We start from the raw sequence: 22,363 nt of genomic DNA on the forward strand, positions 1-22,363 counted from the left end.
CTGGGGATCATCATGTACATACGGTAGGGTAGTAACTACAGCCAAGCCTAGAAAAGTATGGGAGGTCCTTGTATATGCTGATGGTGATTTCGGTCTATAGAAAATTGAGTCTCTAAAGATGGGTAGTCATATAATCAGATCTGAGAGGCCTTTTTTTTTTTTAAGGGAGTGAGACAAATCATTCTTCGTGGTCTATGTGAAATCTGAGGTCAAAGTGAATGCCATGGTATATGGTTAGATCTGCCCCCACCAATCTTTCAGGAATGAGGCACTTAGCCTCCAACTCATAAGAGTGTTTTTTGGTGGCTAAGAGTTCTCACTGGAGTTCTAAGAAATGAAGATTCAGAGAAGCAAGCTGGTTTGGCCAGGTCATGTTTCCTCCCTGAGTGTAGGTTATTTATCAGAAAGGCGATCCCATTCCAGAGATCCCTTGGGTTCAGCTGAAGTCATTGTTGCAAATGCATTTCAGGTCAATTTCTCACTCTGCTCAATTCTGCTTCCCTCACGCACACTTACCAATAAATCTCTTGCACACAATTTCAGAGCTTCCTGGGGAATCAAATTTATGTCTGAAGGTCATTTAGGTGAGGATGCCCAGGAAGCAACTACATTTGATTCTGGAGGTCAGCAGAGATGATATGGAGATATAAAATTTTGGGGGGACTAACTGGCACATGGAAAGACTGCTGAAACCATGGTAACAGATAAGACCACACTGACAAAAAGTTGAATGAAGAACTCATTCCCAGACAACTCAGATGTTTAAAGCACGGATAGAGGAGTAATTGAGAGAGAGAGAAAGAGTAGTGAGGCAAGAGAAGCAAAAAGAGAAAGACTGAGGCAGGGTGGGGGGATTTTATGAAGATCAAGATGGCTACAGTGTCAAATATGACTGAGATCAAGTAGAAAGAAAAAGAGGTCAATGAACCTGGCAATTAACCAGTTCACTGGTGACCACTCACAATCCATAACGGTGAAGAGATGAAAAAGAGGGGATAAACATGAGGCACAGACTTCTCCCCTCAGGGTATGATAGTAAAGGAAAGAGAAAGGGTGAGCTTGACAAACGGATATAGTCAAAAGATAACTTTTTCTTTCTAGAATGGAGACCCAATGTTTGGAATGGGTGGATAAAGGTCAATGGAGTAGGGAAATTAAAAAATATACTAGCAAGAAGTATTTTAGTAGAGGAATGTTCCAGAGAAGACTGGAGGGAATAGGATCAAAAGTACATGTAGAGAAATTACCCTTCAAAGAAAGGTACAAAAGAAAAAGCAGGTAAGGAAAAACAAAATACTGTAGACCAGTATTGGTCAATAAGGCAGCCCACTAACCACACATGGCTACTGAGCATTTACTGAAATGTGGCTAGTTTAAACTGAGATGTACTGTTAGCACACCAGACTTCAAATAATTAGTACAAAAAAAAAAGTCAGTATAATCTTTCTATATTGGGTTAAATAAAATATTACATTAATTTCACCTGTTTCTTTTTTACTTTTTAAAATGTGGCTACTAGATAATTTGAAACTACGTATGTGGCTTGCATTGTATTTCTACTGCACAACACTGTGGATGTATATCAAGTGATGTTACTTACTGTGGGAATGCAAATCTTGCTTAAGGGGTTTCCATCCAAGAGGTATGATCCATTAAATGTCACGTATTCATCATAATACTGAGGTGCTTGAGGAATAACACTACACAACAATTTGCGCTTCTCTTCAATTTTTTTCCTTATATGTAAGTATTCAAAATATGGATTTGCTCTCTCTGAACTGTATGGTTGAATCTCATCTAGTTTCAGAGAATCTACAATGGCTGCCAGAGACTGCTGAGTTTTCTCTTTTGCTTGTAGTAAAGAGGGACTCACTTGCACAGGTTGAGGTACACGCGACACTTTTCTCTTCCGTGGGTGATGAATTTGAGGATCATCTTCTTCAGTTAATCTTATTCTTCCTCTAGGAGATGAAGATTCACTGTCTTTTTCTGGTAATAATGTACAGCTAGCAAGAATCTGTTTGCTTTGATTTGTCATTGTATTTGCTTTGTTCCTAGTCATCCTTTGAGGGATTTGGCTTTCAGTTTTATCTTCTTCAGCATTTTCTTCTAATTCTACTTTAATTAATTGACCATCTTTATGCATTTCTGGGTGAGCTGGTTGCTGTGAATGATTTTCCATATTTGATAAAGTGCTTTGTTGTGATTCATCATCTTCAATAGAAGGCAAACACTTTTCACTTTCAGGATCAAGTTTTGAATTATCTTGTTCATTTAGGTTTCCTTTTGGCATCCCTGCATTCATTTCACATAAATCAGAATCGCACTTATCATTTGAATTAGTAAAAACCAAACTCTCCAGTTTGTTTTCTTTTTCATGTGAAATAACCTGAATATCAGACATGCTATTTTCAACCTCATGGCCACTGGAAGACTTATACATTAGTTTGCTAAATGTATACTGAATATTTAGCTGGGAAGAGGAATCACTTCCATTAACGTCCTTTCCTGATGGTAAAACAGGCAAACTATTAGCTTTCTCAAAATTTGGTGATGCTTCTTTAATAGTGCTTTCAGAGTACACTGGAACAAAGGCATCTGTCTTTTGAACATCTGTTAGGGGAAAATTATTTTCCATATCTTTTGTAGATTCAGTATCAGTATCTAAAACAGAATTGATAATTTGAACTGCATTTTTCTGTTGTAAAACACCTGGCTCTTGATTGGCAACATATGACAAAGACATATGTTTAGAAATAGATTCAGCATCTGCAAGCGACTGGCTGTGGAAAGAGCAAGGTTGCTGTGAAGGCAGAAAGGATGCTGCATCCTGAGCACAAGTGTTTACTGGCAGTTCAGTCTGGTGCAGAGATAAAAAGTCAGTATTCTGTTCTTTCAATATTTTGTTTTCGGAATTACAAAAACCTTGACCAGAAGAATCTTGATCAGGTGTACTAGAATTTGGGCAGATAAAGTCAGTGGTGCTTAATGATTCCAGTCTATCAGCAGGTATCTCCGTTTTATTTTGGATCACACCAATCTGATTAGATGGCTCTAAATGTACAGAACTGTCTATTAAAGTGCCCAATGGAGCAGTATTCTTGATAACATTTATATCGGTTGAAATATATTTGCTGTTCACAGATCTAGATGGAGAGGCTGTAATACTGGAATGTATGTTAGACACATTTGCAAGTTCTCTTTCAGACACATTTGAAGATACCTCAGATTTGGGAGAAGGACAAATATCTCTTGGCACAGCTAAGCCACCTTGATTGCTTTCTTCTATTGTTTGGAATTGTTTTGTATGTTCACAAATGACAGATGGCATGCTACACTTTCTAACTTCTACAGTTGGTCTCCCCTCATTTATAAGTAGTTTAACATCATCTACAGAAGATCGGAGATGAGATGTTGGAAGTCTGCTTGTATATGGTGGTTTAATCCGCTCTGGCAGTTCAGGCAAGCTATCCAACTCTCTTTCATGAAGGGCAGGAGATTTGGCAACTGGCAGAAAAGGTGACTGGGAAAAAGACATTTGGGAATCTGAACCCTCTAACATAAAGTCAGAGTCATACTCAACTGGAAGCCTTGGGGTTGTCACTGTAGTATGACAGGAATCTTCTGAGCTAGCAACTGAAATCATGGATATAGATCTGGAGCTGAGACCAGGCTTATCACTTTCTGATCTAGGAGATCTGTTTAAGCTATTATCTGAAACGAAGGATGACTTCCCTAAATTCACTGTAGTTTTGGTGTCAACAGATTGTGATCTGTTACTTATAGCATCTTTAGATTGTTTCTCCTTGGTATAAGCATCGGTCAACTCTGAACTCTTTGACCTCGTAAGCTCTTTATTTTTAGACTCAGCTAGTGCATGCTTTGTTATTTTATCTTTATCTTTTACTTTAAGTTCTAAACAATTACGATTTCTCAACCGTTCCTTTTCTTTTTGCTTAATTTTTTCCTTATGTTTTTTGTGCCACTGTTCTATTTCTAGGTCTTTAAGGCTTAGCATTCGTTCAAAACTTGTCTGCATTAAATCATCATTCAGTAACCTCTTTTCTTTAGGTCGAATATCTTTTGATACTGGTGATGACTTAGGTTTGGGCTTATCTGCTTCGGATTTTAGTCTGAGTAAACTACTGAGTTGAATTTTATCCTTATGTTTGTCTCGTTCTTTGTATCTGTCTATATCTTTATCTTTTTTATCTTTTTCTTTTCCATCAGGAGTTTTCAAAGGTTCATCTTTTGTTTTAACAGATAAAATTTTGTCATGTTGTACTTTACTACTGTCTGCTATACTTGACTTCTTCTCTTCCTGGAAGTGTTTGCAATTATTTACACTTTCTTTATCTCTAGATTTTTCCTTTTTATCTATCTCCCTCTCTTTATTTTTGTTTTTTTCTGATTTAGTGTAGTCACTATTATCTGACTGTTTGTTTTTTTTTTCCATCAAGTGCTTTTCTTTGTTTTCCACTATATGCCTCTCTTTTTCAGGTTTTTCTTTTTCATGCTTTCGATCCATCTTTTCTCTACCTTTCTCTCTGTCATCAGTTTTTTTAATAGTAGTAATATTTTTTATCTTCTCACCTTCTTTATAACATTTCTCTGTGTGATGTGAATACAGCTTGTCTTTTTCTTTTATTTTGTCAACACATTCACTAAGATCTAATTTATCTTTCTCTGACTTATGCTCATGTTTTACCTTCTTCTCTTTTTCAGTATTTTTTCTTTCAGCTTTCTCAACATCCTTTTCTTTAGTTTGATATCGTCTCTCAGATTTTTCCTTATTTTCTTTGATATGTTTTTCTTGTTTTTCAATTTCAATTTCCTTTTCCATTGAATGTAACCCTATAGAATCCTCACTGGCACTTATACCTAAAGAACTGAATTCTATTTCTTTATCTATAGGTACATTCTCTCTTTCTTCTTTTAAATCTTTTTTTTCCTCCCTAAAGGATTTCTCACTTTCCTTTTTTACCTTTTCTCGTTCTTCTTTAAAGTTCCTCTCTTTTGAGACATGCTTTTCCTTGGGTGATTTATCATCTTTTACATTTTTTTCCAACTTTGACTTTTTTTCTAACACTAAGGACTCATGTTCCATATTCAAAAATAGATCTTCAGTTTCGTCACTTTTAAAAAAGTTCTCTTTCCAAAATTCTCTATCAAATTCCACACTCCGCTGGAGTTCTTTACCACCATCCCTATTTTTATATTTTTCCTTTTCACCTTCAATTTCTTTTTTATGCTTTTCTTTTTCCCTTTCTTTATGTTTCAATTTATGCTTTTTTAATGTTTTACCCTCTTTATCCATTTTTTTCAGCGTGCAATCTGAATTTTCAAATGCTGGACTATGATCTTCATCCTTTATTTTAGCAACTGACTTTTCCCCAAATTCTAGGTGGAAATCTTTCTGATGTTTATTTTTTTCCTTATGCTTACAAGATTTTACACTTGAACTCTCCGGCAGGAATTCGGATTCCGTGTTATCATACCGAACAAGATCAGGCTGTAATGACATTTCAGAACTTCCTGGTGATAAACATGTTTTGGTATGTTCTTGCTTTAGTGGTGTTGACTGCTTTTCACTTAGTCCACAAGAATGTTTGGGAGATTTACCAGTGGAAATATGAAATAAATGTAATGATGTATCATCTTTTGGGCTAAAAGATTTCCTAAAATTCCCCTCCTCTCTGGTCTTTTCTGAACAGTCTAGAGTAGTATTAACTGTCAAGTTTGTTACTCTAGTATTTTCTTTCCCCTCTTTTTCTTGCTTCAGCTCTTGGTTCTCTTTATTTTTGTTCTGGTTCTTTAATTTTCTTTTAACTTTGCCTTTCTGTTTGTGTTCATTTGAAACTCCATATTCCTTTTTGGTTTGTGTATCAGAATTTGATGTTTCAGGGACAGAGCATGGTATAGAAACCTTTTTGTTCTGAAGAATTTCTTCATCTGAACTTTCAGAACTTGAATACAATACCCTAGATGGCTTTTGTTTTTTACTTCTAAATGATTTAGGATAGAAAGCTTTTTCTTGTTTTGCAAACAAACTATTCTTTTCTACTTCAGATTCATTCTCTTTTCGTAGTTCTTTCCTAAGAATATGCCTATCATCAATCATTTTATTTAATTCTTCATCATCATCATCTTTGAACTCATACTCATCAAGGGCAGATGGAAGAGGAGCTTTACTGGGAATTATCTGTTTACTTTCACTGATGAGAGAGTCTTTCTCTGTCTCAGAGTCAATATTTTCATCAACGCTGGAAGGGTTTACAGACCGAACCTCTTCAGAATCTAGAATAAAAGAAGAAATCTGTTGTTGGCCAAAAGACAATTATCAGAAAAATAAGACAGAAAAATATAGCGTATAAATATTTCAAACAATTCAGAAAAAAATTTCAGATTTATATGTGACTAATACAATAAAACTATGTAAGAATTTTGCTACAAGTGTTGTGGAAAAGCTTTATAGAAAATCTGCTTCAGGATAAGATTCCTTGACACCTCTAAAAGCATACAATATATTCAATTTATAATACATATATCATAAATACACAATATGAAGAAATTCACAACTCAGGGAACTCAGGGGAAACACTGGCTACTAATGTTATGTAAAATTTTACATATATGTAATTTTTTTTTCTGTACAATTTAACTTGATTCTTTGATGCAAAAAAGGTTAAGAACCACTAGCTTAAAGAGTTTAATTAAATAAACATCAGATTGATTTATATGTTTCAAGAATTTTTATTATTAAAATCTTAAGAGATCAAGTGATTCCCATAATGGACTGTAACTTAATTAAAGGTGAATGGTTTTGACTATACAAGAAATGACCACTTGGTTTAAAAAAAAAAAAAAATTCCAAAGATTACCCCTAATTAGATAATCAGGATTATAACAGATAAATTGAATAAGCAATTTGAAAAAAGCTACTGTTCTTTAGCTTTCTTATCTACAGTAATGTATACTGATATATATTTCAGTATAACAGAGGAAATAATAGGCCCAGAATTCCTACATATTTTTAAATACACAAAAATTTAAGTACATAAAAATTTAACTGCATCCAAACTGTTGTATGAATGTACCCAAAGCACTGCTAGATTCTATTTCTTGATATCATTTCTAAAAAAAATATTTTATTCCTTCTAGGTGGGCACCTTAGCTGAAATGTATGTTGTACGTACGGGGCCTCTAACTGAAAAGAAAACCCAGGCCTCTAGAGAACTGAGATCTCTGACCAAGGGGATAAGAGTGGAGGGAACCAAACTCATTACAAAAATACTCATTTGCTAAGTATTTAATATTAAAATTATAAATTTAATACATTAAGCTTCCTCTAAAGTGATCTAGCTTTCAAATATTCTTTGTACACAAAAATTCAAATTCCAGGAGTATTTTGGAGTGTCTATAAGGTACAGGGCACTGTAGAACTCTAGTGAGATCACAATCTTATTTTTGGAGACGATATTCCAAGACAATATTACTAAATGCCAATGAGTTATACAGTTATACTGACACATAGTATTAGAAAAAAGAACATTTTTGAAATTATAACTGCTTGTACATATGCAAAAAAATATAACTCTCCATTTCCAATTATCAATCCTGCAACACAAAATATCAGACTATAAAACTTTGTTGCAAAAAGTAAAACCTACTTTAGGAGTATTTATTTTGGTCCCTGTTTATACGAATACAAAAATATATTCTTATGCAATAGGTGTTCTGTTAATCTCTTATTTAGAATTTTTTCTTAAGACTTCTCTACTTGTAGTTTTGAAGGATTAATTCTTCATGGTTTATAAATAACTATACTCTGTTTTTTGTTAGTTTTACTGGAAATTGAGTATGATTTTTTTCATTTGCATGTCCCATAAAATCTCAGTTCTGCACTTAGAATCAGTCATCAATAAATACTCATTATGCTCTGAGAGGCACACAGTGCTAGGAGCTGGGGTGACAAGATGGAAAAAAAAAAAAAAAAAGCCATGCCTCTTAACAGTTATACAACCTGAGAACTGTTACAATGGCAGTGGATAGTAGGCCCAAACAGTACACCTGGGAGATTCTGCTTAGAACTAGAGAAATAAAGCAGGCTTCTCAAAGAAGTAGCTGAAACAGGAAGAATATATAGGAATTTGAGGAAGGATTTAAGGGCATGAAAATTATAAACAGGCAGCTTAAATCGCAGTATGTATATAGTTTCACATATGCCTTTTTTATTTAACAGATCATAGACATTTTATTTTGAAGGTACATTTTCTTCACTACTATTTTTAAGGGTTGCATATTACAATGAGTTAATATATAATCATTTAAACAGATTCTTTTATAGAGGGGACATTCAGGTTGGTTCCAATTATTTGATATTGTAAATATTTAATGATGCAGAAAAAATTTTGTATATATCGTTACTTGAAAATAGCAGTATATCAATTTGTGTACATGTGTATGTGTGCGTAGGAAAAAAACCCAAGAGAAATACATCTAAACAGGATATGTGGTAAACTCTGGCTGGAGGAATTATAGGCAATTTTTATTCTATTCTTCAAGCTTTTCTGAATTTTCCAAATTCTTCACATAACACATGTGTTTCTTTTATCATCACAAAATTTTTTTTTTAAAAAAGTTCATCTCAAAGCTGCCAACATGGCATCCATCATCCTGGGACTGTTAGAAGGAAGAATCATTTTCAGGATCTCCAGCTTCTCACCAACACCTTCATAGTCATTTCCTCAGTCTTCCTGACTAGATATAAATGTAGAGGGTACTCTCGCCTGGCTGAGGCACTGTGGGCACTGGAGACCTGACCCTGGAACTCGAAAGCATCGTTGAATACTGAGAGTGAACAGAGATAGTCTTGCCTTATCCTACTGTTTGTGGGAAAGACAAAACAAGTAAGAATCATAGGCCAGACTCCCAGCCATGAGGATGGAGGCTTCTGAGGACCAGATTTGAAAATAATTTCTCCTTGATGCAGTGTCTGCAAAGAAAGCAAATCACAATCTAATGGGAGGAAAATATGCAAACCAAAGATCACAAGTCACTTCTCTAAGTGTTGTGAGATGCCAGAGAAAGGCATTGAGTTTTGTCTGTAGCATCTCAGGGCCTCGAAGGCATGACCACTGGCACCAGAGCATAGGAAAGAGACCCTACTAAAGCCAGAGCACAGGGAGGACATCCTAGAACCCTTCACTTTTATGTTTCTCCATTTTGCCTTTTGTGCAGTCCTAGAGATCTCCCTAAACTCCTTAATCTACCACCAATGAATTTCATGGACTCATCTTTACTTCTTTCACTCTAAAGTATAAAATAAAGAACAAAACTGTATATTTTGGGGTGATCACTTAAGTTCTATAAATGTCTAGTCACAATGTTGTAAATGTGAAAGAAACATAATCCAGAATGTCTAGTGTAATTGAGAAATAAAAAATTTATTAAAAAAAATTCACTAATACCTGTAAAATGGTATCAGTTTTTGATTATTGGTGTAGTTCATTTTTCCACATGTATTTCTTACTGTAACATCACTATAATTTCTTTAGCCTATGTTCTTTTGGTCTTTTTTTTTTTTGCCCATGCATATTTATACAATACTTAAATTATACTACACATATAATCTTATGTATGTTTTACTTATATCATAGTGCTTAAAATTTTGAATATATGCATTAAAGGCTAAATTCAAGTTCTCTAAGGCTTACACATATATGTGTACCCAAAGAAATGCAAGGTGATTTCTCATTTGTGTTCCTGATTCATCAATTGAAGATAATTAAGCAGTTCTTTCCGATGCAGATATACCTTTCTTCCTTTGGTTCTTTTAAAAGACTCATATTTTTTAAAAAGGGAAGTGTCTCTTCTAAAGTGAATAAGTTAGCCTGACACTCATTAATGTTCATGATGAGTGGAATTACTCCAGTGAAGAAATGTAACCTGGCTCTAGAGTGAGTTGCAGGTCCCGATCAAGCTGTTTCCTCTTGCACAGACCAGAAGCTGGCTAGTCTGTGATCTCAGCAAAGATCCTACCTCTGTGATGTCACTTGCAGACCAGGCTGAAATCTCTTTTATTCTCTCTCTTTTGATTTACTCTAACTACCCAGGAAGATAATCAAGCTGGTCCTGAACTCTAGTGGGGTCATAACTTTTTAAAAAAGTGTTTGTTCTGTCTTAGGAGATGATTGCTTATAGTGAAAAAATTACCTAGATTCTCTATATCCTCAAATTCTTATAGTTAAAATGGCCACGGTTATCACTATACTAAGTTATTTTCAATTCTGTTTGAGTATTTTTAGTTTTCAATATCTAATCAATAAACTTAAACTTGTATTTAAAACATTTTATCAAAGTATTTCTGGAAAAAGCTCAATTAAATCTTTAATGTTTATCATCTCAACAATTTTATTTGGGAAACTAGGAAAGAAAAAGAAAAAAAGGTTAAGCAATCATTAACACATTAAATTTTTTATTAAAGCATTTTTCTTCATTAAAAAACTGCTAAATAAAATGGAGCTTAATTGATTAAAAACACTTAAGTACATTCGAAAGTTGCTCTGGTATATTTCGAGGCACTTTCAGAAACTGCCAAATAACACTAGTGACATTTAGAGAATAGTTAAATGTTATTTGAAATCACTGTTATCCTTAGGCTTGACTTTTTTCTCTACTGAAGCTACCAGAAATTTCCATTTTTTTTTTCTTGTGTGGTATTCAAAAAAGGCAGCAAGCAAATGGAGCAGATGTGGGTAATGTAGGTAGATGACAATACATAAAGTAAAGCCGTTCTTCAAAATCTTTCCAAATAACCAGTATGCATTTGACAAAGCAATTACATTTCACGTGCCTAATAAAGTCAGCAGATGCCAGGCTTTTCGGTTTCAATTATCTTAATGATTATTATTTTTTGAAAATAATTATTCTACTAATGCCACATATATTTCTAGAGTGGGTGATAACTATACAAAACTAAATATGCTGTGACCCTAACTTTAAAGAACTTACAGTCAAGTCCCAACTTGTCCTTTGAGATTCAACAATCTAACCTGTAACTTCTTGGACTTCTTTCAATCTCCTTAACTCATGACTGAAAACATTCAACTAATATACCATCTCTTCCATAACTGCTTCCTCTTGCTGTTTAAAGCCAGTATTTTCCACCTCTCTAGCATAAGAACCAATCTACTTACTCAAACTAAAAAACTTCAGATTATTTTCAATTCCCTCAATTCCTCAACTTCCAAATTCAACTGTTCAGAGTTTCAATCTCTCGACCATCTCTTAAATCCATCTTCCCTCTATTTCCACTACCACTGCCCCAGCTCTGGTTCTCATTACTCTTGCCTACATCAATGATCACCTTAAACCACAATGTGGCTAGCACTATATGTCATATTGTCCCTTTTCATCTGAAGGCTCTCTACTCTAAATTAAAACAAAAATTCCAATGATAGTATAAGACTTTTCAAAATCTGAAGTACCATTTCACTACTACCATTTTTTGAATCCTATTATTTGCTATGCAAATAGTATTTGATCTTCACAGCAGCAATTATTATGCCTATTTAAAAGGCATGCAAACAAAGTCACGACCAGCCCATGCTTGACTTTACGGTGTATTCTACATTGATTCCCATTTTTCATTCCTTCTTGCTATACGCATTAGTCATATCAGCATACTACACTTCCTCCTCCCCAAACTTCCATGCATACTTATATGGATTCTGATCAGTTGCTCTTTATTATTTCTCATCTACTTAACTAGGAGGTATTTCAGATTAGTGGTCAGAGAGCAGTTCCAAAACTTACATATAGAAGGGCCTAAAGGTAGTAATCTGTTGTGGGAGGATGTTGGGTACAGGACTTGTGTTGAGGCTAGGTTTGCATTGGTATTTACATGGGTAATATGCTTATTTGGAGTGGTTCGGAAGTAGGTAAAGTTAACTTCTCATTCACCCCTTGGGACCATCACTGTCTTGAAACCATTCTTACATATTTCCAATTTTTTCTTTTTTAATCCTTGTTATTCTGATCACAAGAAGATGGGAGGTCAAAGATTGTGTTTCCCAGGAAAGGGGCAAAGGGGCTGCCTGCTCCACAATATTCCTCAAAGCATTCCACCTATTCTAGATGAATAAGTGCTTAAATATATGCATATACCCCCACACGACTTATCTTTCTGTAAACTTACAAAGGTATACTACTTGATTAATAGCATCTATAGAGAATGAAAAACTTGTATTTTATATTTGTAAAATGAAGGACGATAGGAGTGGTAGTGTGCTTAATGAGGAGGAAAAAGGCTTACTTATGGAATTTTTTGAGTCTTTTCTGGGAAGGTAACTTTCAGTGAAGTAGTTGTAATTCTCTGCTTCTGTCTTCCACATTACCCAACAAATATTTCAAATATAAGTCTATGATTTATATTGAGACTTTCAAAATATCTAGCATATAGTAGGTACTTAATAAATGTAGAATAAATGTACAAATAGGGAGTTTTAGGACTGTATTAAGACATTAAGATATCAAGTGGAGGTGTGGCTTATGGTGGGATAGGACTGTACAAAGGGATATACACATGAAATACAAATTTATCCACTTTATAATTTTGTATAGCATTCTGGTGGCGAATGATGTTGCCACTGACTACTGTCTTGCTAATTCACTGCTGCTGTCTCCTTTAAACTCAGCAATTGAAGAAGGTGTCAAACATTTCATCCACTTGCCATTAGTTCCCATATCATCTGCCAGGTAGAACACAAATCTGTTATCTGATTTGCTCTAAGCTACCCTTAGCTTGCATAAACCTGTACTTTCACACATTATGCCCTAATACACCTATCATCCTATATTGAGCTCACACTTATACACATCAGCTATTGAACCTTTTTCAATTAGCCAGAAATTTATTTTTAAACAATGGTATCATCTTTATAGTTTGTAGAATTATCTGAATTCCTATGTATTTTGTAATTTATGAAAATGGAAAAATTGCTGACACTAGTAATACAATTAAGATAGAAACTGCTAGATGTAATCAAAGTAAAAAATCCTTAACCTCCTTCAGAAGCTCATTGAAATGAAGATTATTCAATTGTGAAGGAAAATAATAGATATAGCTATATATCTACATGTAGATATATAGATATAGATACATAGTGTGTGTAAACATTTTGAAAAGTCATGATGAAAAATAAGGGTTTAAAATTATGGGCAAAATCAGTATGTAAAATATTTTAGTAACTTATACAGAGAGTTTATGCCAATTCTGAGTGCTAGAAACTAGTTTAATCTCCTGTTCAACCTCCAGCAAAATCCCCTTGTAATCACAAGAATCTTTTCCCTCCCAATATTAAAGTCAGTTTTCCATTAAACTCACTGTAGATAAATTAAGAAATTTGGAATTGAGGTAACAATATACTTGGAAAAATAATTTTCCTTAAATGAAACATGAAGATACAATGAACGAAATCCAGATTTTGGGAAAATTTACCAGGCAAATGATCAGGTTATTTCAACAAAAAATTGCAAGAACGTAAGAATGAAAAGGGGATATCTATAGATTAAAACAAGATACTTAGACATATCACCCAACTGCAATATATGAACTTTATTTGCAATAACATGAACTGATTTTGAAGTTAAAAAGATTATGATTTTATCAGGCAATCAGAACTTGGAACAATAACTGGATATTTAATAGTAAACAATTTTAGTTTAGGTATTATGGTTATGTTTAAATTTTTTTTAAATCTTTTTTTTAGAGATACCTATGAAATCGTTTCCAAGGAAATGACTTCAAAATGATGGGGTAGGGTAGAATGCAGAGGGGCACAACACTGGCCATGAGGTAATTATTAAAACTGGGTAATAAGTACATATGGGTTCATAATACTATTTTTTTCTACTTTTGCATATATTTGAAAATTTCTATAAAAGTAAAAATATTAATGTTTATAAATCTTATTAACCTATTTGACAATGTTTTAAATAATAAATATATTCTGCAATGTACAGAATAAAACAAAACAAAACCCCTAGACATGTGCACTATATTTAGTTTTTAAAATAATTTTCTGAGCAAAACCAGGTAACACGTAAATATACTTTCAGGAATACATTACATATGAAAATGTATCTTTTCCTTAAAATTTTAAATTAGTAGACTCTATGGCGAAAAACTTTCCCCAAACCCCACCTACTTTATTTTTAGAAGTGTTTTTACATAACAGAAGGTGAAACCCTCAAATACAATGAGGAGTTTAGTCATGGCACACTTCCTAACAGATATCATTAAGTCAAACATTCCTCAAATCCATATTGTGGTTATATGCTGACATCAGGATCATCTGACTTTGAACTTTTCATGCTCAGTAACAATTAGAATGGTATAATGGAAACATACGCAAGTTCTGCCTTTAGCCCTATTTCAAATCTTTGTTCTGTCACTTAACAGGTCAGCAATCTGTTATTAGGGATTAACTCCTAGGGCTGTTGTGAGGATTAAATTAATTTATGTAATGTATCTAGTATATCCTGGCATATACCATGCACGTGATAAATATTAACTCACTGGCTAGAAAGAAAAAAACATAATTAAAAAAGCATTTAAAATAAAATGTATGTTTAACATTAAATACTGCCAAATTCAATAGAGCACATATGTTAAAAAGGACAAAGTCGAATCCCACAGCTTTTCATATTTGCTTAACTTTCTATCAGAATACTGAAAACAAAAATGTTCAAGCTGACTTCAGGCACTTATTTCATTTATTACAGGGTTACAGTGGAAACCACCAGTCTTTCAAATAAACAAAGAACATATGTAGATATAGACTTTTTGTGGCGGTGAAGGGGGAAATTAGTGAGGGTGGAGAAGAAATAGAATATCCCTCTCCCTCGAGTTTTTCTTAAATTAGTGCTTGATGAAATTTATATTTTTATAGATAAAAGCACTAGTTATAATTGACAACATGTATAAAATATTTTAGTATTCCTCAAAAAACGGAGAGGGAAAATAGGAGTGAGAATAGGAGGGACGGATGCACAATTACATAAACTGTTTCATTTGCTAATTGCAATTTAATGCCATTGTATAGTGATTAAAAAAAGAGTCTGTACAACTTAACAAATGTAAGAGAGAACTTTCTGTTGAAAATTATCCTTGGCAAAACTTAAAATAAATGCCGTATTTACAGAAGTCTACGGGTTATCTTATTCATCTTTATATCCACTTTCCATGTCCAGAATACTACTAAGTAACAATTTTAACAATAAAAATTTGTGCATGACCAGTTAATAAGTGGTAAAGCAAGGTCTTCAAACTCAGGTATCTGTGATTTCAAAATAGGTACTCACTACCATAATGCTATATTACTTCTGAGTACAGAAAAGGCACTGAATATAGTCAAGATAAACCACACCCTATAAAATGATGCCATAATGTGATCATTCCATAACCATTCAATAAAAACCTTCTACTCTGTTTATTTCATGATTGAGTATACTGAAAAAGCAACTCTGCCATAAAATCTAGGATCTAAAGTGTGATATTAAATGAGGTTTACTGTTAATTTATATGTAAAATGTTTTGAATAAAAAATTAACATAATGCTTTAAACATAACCATCCAAGGTTAAAGTTGAATTTCAAATATGAACTTGGATTAGTCTATTCTTAGCTTGATCTTGAGATATTCACATCTTAGATATAGAATATCTTGATTTATATATTCCATAAGTGTATGAAATAAGAGATTATAAATACCTCATTCATGACTATTAAGTAATACAATTATAAAAAACAAAAACGTTGGGGAATGGAGAAATTGGGTGAAGGTGGTCAAAGGGTACAAACTTCCAGTGATAAGATGAAAAAGTTCTGAGAATGTATTACTGTACAGTATGGTGACTATAGTTAACAATACTGCACTGTATATCTGAAAGTTACCAACAGATTTTGAAAGTTCTCACCACACACATAGAACTGTAACTATGTGAGTGATAGATGTGTCAACTAACCTTACTGCGATAATCATTTTACAACATATACATATATTAAATCATTACATTGTACACTTTAATGTATGTCAATTATACCTCAATAAGGCTAGAAAAGCGCCCATTCTTTGACTACTGTAAATTATAAATGAGTGAATTTGATTAGATTTTCCCACTTTGTAATGGTAAATATATTTTTTAAAGAGTATGAGGCTGCAATGTCATATGAAGTACAGTTCTGAATATTTCATTTAAATAACTGGACATGGCTAGAGTGATAGCCTTATTTGAGATTTCACTATTTTTAAAGCTAATATTTACCAAGTATTTATTCTGTGCCAGTCAATATCTATGTGCATTCATATACTAACTCATTTAGTCTTTTTAACACAACTGAGTTACAACTGTAATCCCTATTTTACAGATGTGGAATCTGAGCACATGCAGGTTAACTAATTAGTCTATGATTAGAGATCCAAGGATCAAACCTTGATAGTATGGGAGTACCAAAATCTGAGCTCTTATAATTAGGACGGCCATTCCAAAGAGATGAGTGGAAAAAATGGTTTTTGACCTGATTTCCTTGTCAAAGTATCTACGGTATAAAAGCTTTGTGTGTAGGGGCACAAGTGCATTGTGTAACATAGTCAACCACATTTAAGTATTCTTGTAATACTATTTAAAAAAATTTTGCATTTGTAATGGTGTTTACAGGTCATGTTTTTTCAGAGACAGGCTAGTGTATAAAAAAGACCTAAGCTATACTTCTTTAGTGACCTTTGTTTATTAATACTGTTTTTGTTTCATTTACTTTCAAATAGCATTTATTGTTCTTTTATTATAAAACAGTTTATGTTAGAAAACCAGGAAAATATAATGTAAATATATATGCCTTACTGTTAAAATGTACAGGTGAAACTTAACAAATTTCATTAACCAATAATGTCACCATAAAAAAGAATTAAAAAAAAAAAACAGGAAAATACAGAGATAGGTAAAGAAAAGCCACCCATAAAATAATCCCACCACCCTAGAGAATCATTCTTTATAACTTAAAGTATTACATTTTATTTGAACTTAACTAACTTAGAGATAATAAAGTGAACAGAATTTCTGAGCTTCAGGTCTGTCCTCCTTGCTCTACTAAATTATTGATGCCGGGAGACCTACTACTCCTTTCAGAAAGTATGCTTATATTCCATGAACAGCCTAAAATGTCACATTTTAGCTTGTTTTGTATTTAGCCTATGACTTGTTGATATAGTTTACTTTCCCTGGAGTTTTTGCCTTTCTTCTTATTCATTAGATTAGACAATATGATTTCATATCATCGATACAATGACCTGGTGAACTGTCAGAATCTAATGCATAGAATATCTGTATTGTTATTTATTCTCTTCTTGATAACATTTTTCAAAAAGTTCTCTGATATTTTGTTTTAAAATATGCCAACTGCTCATTGCTGTCACTGGAATTTTTCAGCAAAATCCTGAGTTAGTCTTCATATCTTCCATTCATTCATTCGTTCATTTATTTATATCATTTATGCCTATAGCACCTGGTCTTCCTAGGTGGTCTCCCATCCAAGTACTAACCAGGCCCGACCCTGCTTAGATTCCGAGACTAGATATCGGGCTTGTTCAGGGTGGCATGACTGTAGACCATGGACCTTGGCTCTACTAGGGCACGAACCCAGGATCTTCTGTGTGTAAAGCAGTTGTGCTAACTGCTACACTATGGAACAATGTCCTTCATATCTTCCTTTTAGATTTGTATTTATGTCACTGAAAATACACTACATGAATAGCTTTTTTCAGGAAGAGAATAGAAAGCATGTCCAAAAATGTTTTTCTTTAACCCTTAGACTTGAGTGACAGGTAGTTGGAAATGGAATTCTAGGTTCAAAATAATTTTTCATAGGATGTTATAACTACAGCTCCACCTCTCTAACAACATATTAAAGAATGAGAAATCTGATGCCAAACTCTTTCTCTTTGCAGGTAACATGTTTCATTCTGATTCTGGGTGCTTGAAAAATTTTTAAAAATCTTTATCTTAGACGTTGTGATGTGTCTAGATATGAGGTTTTTAAACTCTTTTTCCCCCCTAACATTTCCCTCTGTTCTACAAAGGTATCTTTCTTCGGGTAAAGGAAACTTTCTTCAATTTAAAAAAATATGTTCTTTCCAACATTTGTTCTTTTCTGTAATGAATACTATATACCCTGGGTATGGTTTCTTTGTTTTTACCTTTTTCATATTTTCAATGTCTTAAAAAATGTTCTTTAAATTGCCTTTCTCTTGAGCCTCTTAAGAGTTTCAGCAATGCCAAGTCTATTCTTTAGTCCTATACAGAATATTTATTTCCAGTAGTGATAAATTATTTTGAATTTCAAGGACATTCTTGGGTCTACTTACTCACAGTAACCTTTTGTTGTTACGGTTTAGTGGATTGATTGCCCACTAATAATCTCTAAGAATACTGAAAATAACTTACCCTTCTACTTTCTATATTATTTATATTCTCCAGGATCAATTGTTCTGTTTGTTCATCTTGGCCCTTCTTGTTTTTCACTCAGTTGGTTTTCCTCAAATCTCTGGATTTCTTTTCATATTGATAAAGGGAAAACTTGTTTATTTGGCATTTTCTGGAGAATTTTTATAACGGGTCTCACCCCTGAGTGAGTGGCCTGTTTGTAGTAATCTGTGATTCTCTCTAATTTCATTCTTTTGCTATGACTGTTCCCTGAACAAGCTGACTTTGAGTTTCAGAAAGTCTCAATGGTTTCATTGGGATGAGTATTCCACAACTGTTGTAGGCCTCTCTTATGTCTATTTTGTATTGTTCCTTTGCTCTGTAATAATTCACTAATCACAGCTAATATACTTAAGAATCACACAAATATAATTTATTTATGTTACCTAGTCAAAGTAGTAACATTAGAAAAATATGTCTGCATTTTAGGAAACAAATTGTTACAGCTTTCACATCCCTAAATTAATTGAGAAATATAGCTTAGAGACAGGGAATAAAATATTAGGTGATTTTGTATAGTTTCATCTAAATATCCATTTCCAAACCTCAATTTTCCTAAGTAAAGGTTAAGTATTTCAATTGTACTTTATCAGAAAAATGTAGTTATACATCCGTTTGGAAATAAGTATGCCATAGGAGAACATATTTTCACTGTATTTCTATAGTATTAGGTATAGGTAAGAGAATTACAGTTAAGGGTTTAGGGGTGAGCTAGGGAGAAAAGAAAATTATACTCAATAGTTGAAAACACTAAGTCTAAAAGCAAAATCTACATAAGAAGTGAAATCAAGTATCACAGCACTTTGTATACTCCCTCATTTAGTTATACACTGCCTTTCTACTATGATAGTAACACAAAAACTGATTCTATAAAGTATAAATGAATCAAGATATGCCCCCCTCCAAAAATACTGGCATCACTACAAAAATTTTGATGTCACTAAAGGAAACTGACAAAATCACCCAGACTCAGCTATTCCATCATAAATATACATATTACATGGAGGTCCTTTTAACTATGACTAGATAAAACATTTTTCTGCAGACAGCATGATACAGCTAAGGCTGAACTCATTTGCATATATAATTAATAGTTTTAAGTCAAAGGTCTTCTTTTAAGGATTCTGCCCCAATATACACTTTACAGAGTTTTAATCTTAAATATTCAGCAATATCTCAACTATTATAATATTGTGACAGACTCACTTTAAGTTGCTAGGTGTTGGTAGAAATTCAGTTTTTAAGGAAAACTAACATAATTTAAACAAGCTAACAATTTAAACAAGAAAGCTATTAAAATTTTAGTATCTGCAATAAATAATTTTATGTACTTTGGGCAAATTCACTTGAAATTTCTTTACTATATTTACATAAATTTCAAAGAGCTATTTAGTAGACTACTATTTTATGAAACAAAATTTAAGGACATTCAAAGAAAATCTCAGCTACAACCATGATTTTGCGTTAATTTTTGATACATGAGCAACTCAAAAATGTAGAACTAAGTAATTTTTATAGACACTGCTACAGAGTGAATGTTTGCAGTACATAATTTAGGTATTAATAATTTCTTTCCCTTTTTATCCACTTAGCAAAATTTGACACATATATTTTTCCTTAGAAACTATCTAGAATTAAAAATTCTTAAGCTTTGGAATGAGGTTGATATAATAAACCGACATAAAACACATAATAAAATCTGATTTATAAGTACTGATTTTCAAATAAGTGATTGTAGAGGTTTTGTTTAAGATTCAGGTAAAGTAGCTGATGATATTTAGAAAATGTTTGAAAAATTAAAATTCAGAACTGTGTGTGAAGTGCACCATATATGACACAAAGCAGAGGAGAAAAAGCAGAGAATGCAAAACATTATAATGAAATTTCTTTTAATTGGTCATTAAACAAAAGAATATCTCACTGCCTATCATGCTGTATGCTTAGCTCTCTGCACATAAGAGATACCTAAGTACGTACCTTTGCATTTCTTCTAAACACTAATACCTCAGGGATATGGGAAAAATAAATTGTGCTACACACCAAACACAGTGCTTGTTGCTACTCAAGTTCACAGAAATAGGCTTAACAAAACAGGTTGCTAAAAGCCCTGGTTAAATAAAATAAGGTTCTTGGGTTATAAATGGATGAAAATTTTCCATACTAGGTATAACCCATTATCTAACATATATACTAAAAGTTGATTTAAAAGTGCCATTTGGAAAGCAAGAAGATACAATAGTCTTTACATGTTAAATGGAAGAATCTTTAATGTTAGGTATATACTAATATACAAACTCCTTTCCTTACAAAATGCTCTATCAAATCTAAATTCCTAATGCTCAAATATGATACATATTTTGACACTCCAAAAACACACAACCTATGTAACTTCTTCCTGTATTTTTTATACTTCTGAAGTTGAAGGGGTTGCTTTAAAACCTCCTAAGGTGATAATGCTTCTTCGAACTTCTTATGGTTAAATTGTTAACATCATTTAATCCATTTAATAAAAATTTCTACATTTTGGTTTAAATAATTGTTTTTTAGATATTTTGATTTATTAACTGTTATAATTCCATATATGCATGTATCAACAGTCATACTTCATAACTCCTGATATATAAAACTGAGGAAATGAGTTTCACAAATTATGACGATATGTTTAAAATAGTTAAAATTTCCTGTTTTAATATTAGAAAAGAAGGCTTCAAAATACTGGTCATTTTGTGTATTTCATGACACAGAAGTGCACTCAATAAGCAGCAGTGAGTAACAATATATCACTGTCTTTTTAAAATTTCCTAATCTATTTTACAGTAGACTCTAAAACTAGTTTATCTATTTATTATAATGGAGCATTTCGAGTATTTCTTTGGTTAAACTGAAGTATGCAAGTGAGGAAAGTTTATAGCAGCTGCTTAATAAACAAGGCCAGATTACTAGCAGTCAAAGTAAGATAAGAAAAAGGCGAATAAATCTTTTGACAATGACTGACATTTTCAACTTTGTCCACTGGACACTGTGTTTAAGTAATAAAATCAGTGTCTGCAAACCTGTATCAGAATCTCTACTCTGGCAATTAATGAGTATCTGAAAGTCTGGTGGCGGGGGACTAGGTGACACAGAGTTACCCATGTCTCCATTACTATAATTATGTTTTATGACCATGATTTTGCTCTCTGAGTATGACTGAGTTTTCAGCAGGATAGCAAGAAGCAATTATTTGTAGCAAACACTATTATTAGATAGAATTTCTGTACAGGAAGATAATGTGGAATGAAACCATGGGAAAAGGGCAGAAGTTAGGGGGGAAAAAAAAGACTAAAGAATTATGCAAATTTAAGTGTCACACATTTGTATGCAAATAAGCTGTACTAAGTAGAACATGTAGTACTGGAACAATAATATAAATGTCTGATATGCATGATATAAAACTGCTATGCAGTGTGGTCCATGAACTGAGAGGCCAGTGTACATACTGTTTATTACTAATCCGTGACAAAATAAGGAGCTTGTACCAAAAATGGAAATCAATTATGTCACTAGCACACTGAGTTCAGCTGACATCTTTTTCATAGCATTTTCTCCTTTTTGACGAAGTACATTGATTTACACTCTAGAACAAGCTCCTTATCTCGAGAACCAGTAATAGTTTGTGGAACAGTCACTCTGCGTAGCACTGTTATAAAGCACAATGCCAAATGGAATAAACTGCATTTAAAATGCTACATATATAACTCCCTTTTATTTATTCCAAATTTATTAAGTTCTAAAATTCATAGTCTTAGTTATGTTCTCTAATTTTGCAACATTAAAGTGTA

General features: G+C 33.0%; 1 protein-coding gene and 1 pseudogene across 3 annotated transcripts in view; both read right to left on the reverse strand.

The window, feature by feature from the left end:
- ANKRD12 (ankyrin repeat domain 12) overlaps positions 1-22,363 on the reverse strand; it is a 121,003-nt gene that overhangs the window by 22,075 nt on the left and 76,565 nt on the right. For all 3 annotated transcript variants that reach the window (XM_016120904.2, XM_016120906.2, XM_016120905.2), the window contains one exon: positions 1,601-6,297. In XM_016120904.2, the coding sequence (XP_015976390.2) occupies positions 1,601-6,297 (4,697 nt within the window). The remainder of the gene's footprint in view (positions 1-1,600; positions 6,298-22,363) is intronic.
- Positions 17,554-17,669, reverse strand: LOC118610290 (annotated as a pseudogene).

Source organism: Rousettus aegyptiacus, unplaced genomic scaffold, assembly GCF_014176215.1.
Source record: "Rousettus aegyptiacus isolate mRouAeg1 unplaced genomic scaffold, mRouAeg1.p scaffold_m13_p_12, whole genome shotgun sequence".
In the NCBI taxonomy this organism is placed as follows: Eukaryota; Metazoa; Chordata; class Mammalia; order Chiroptera; family Pteropodidae; genus Rousettus; species Rousettus aegyptiacus.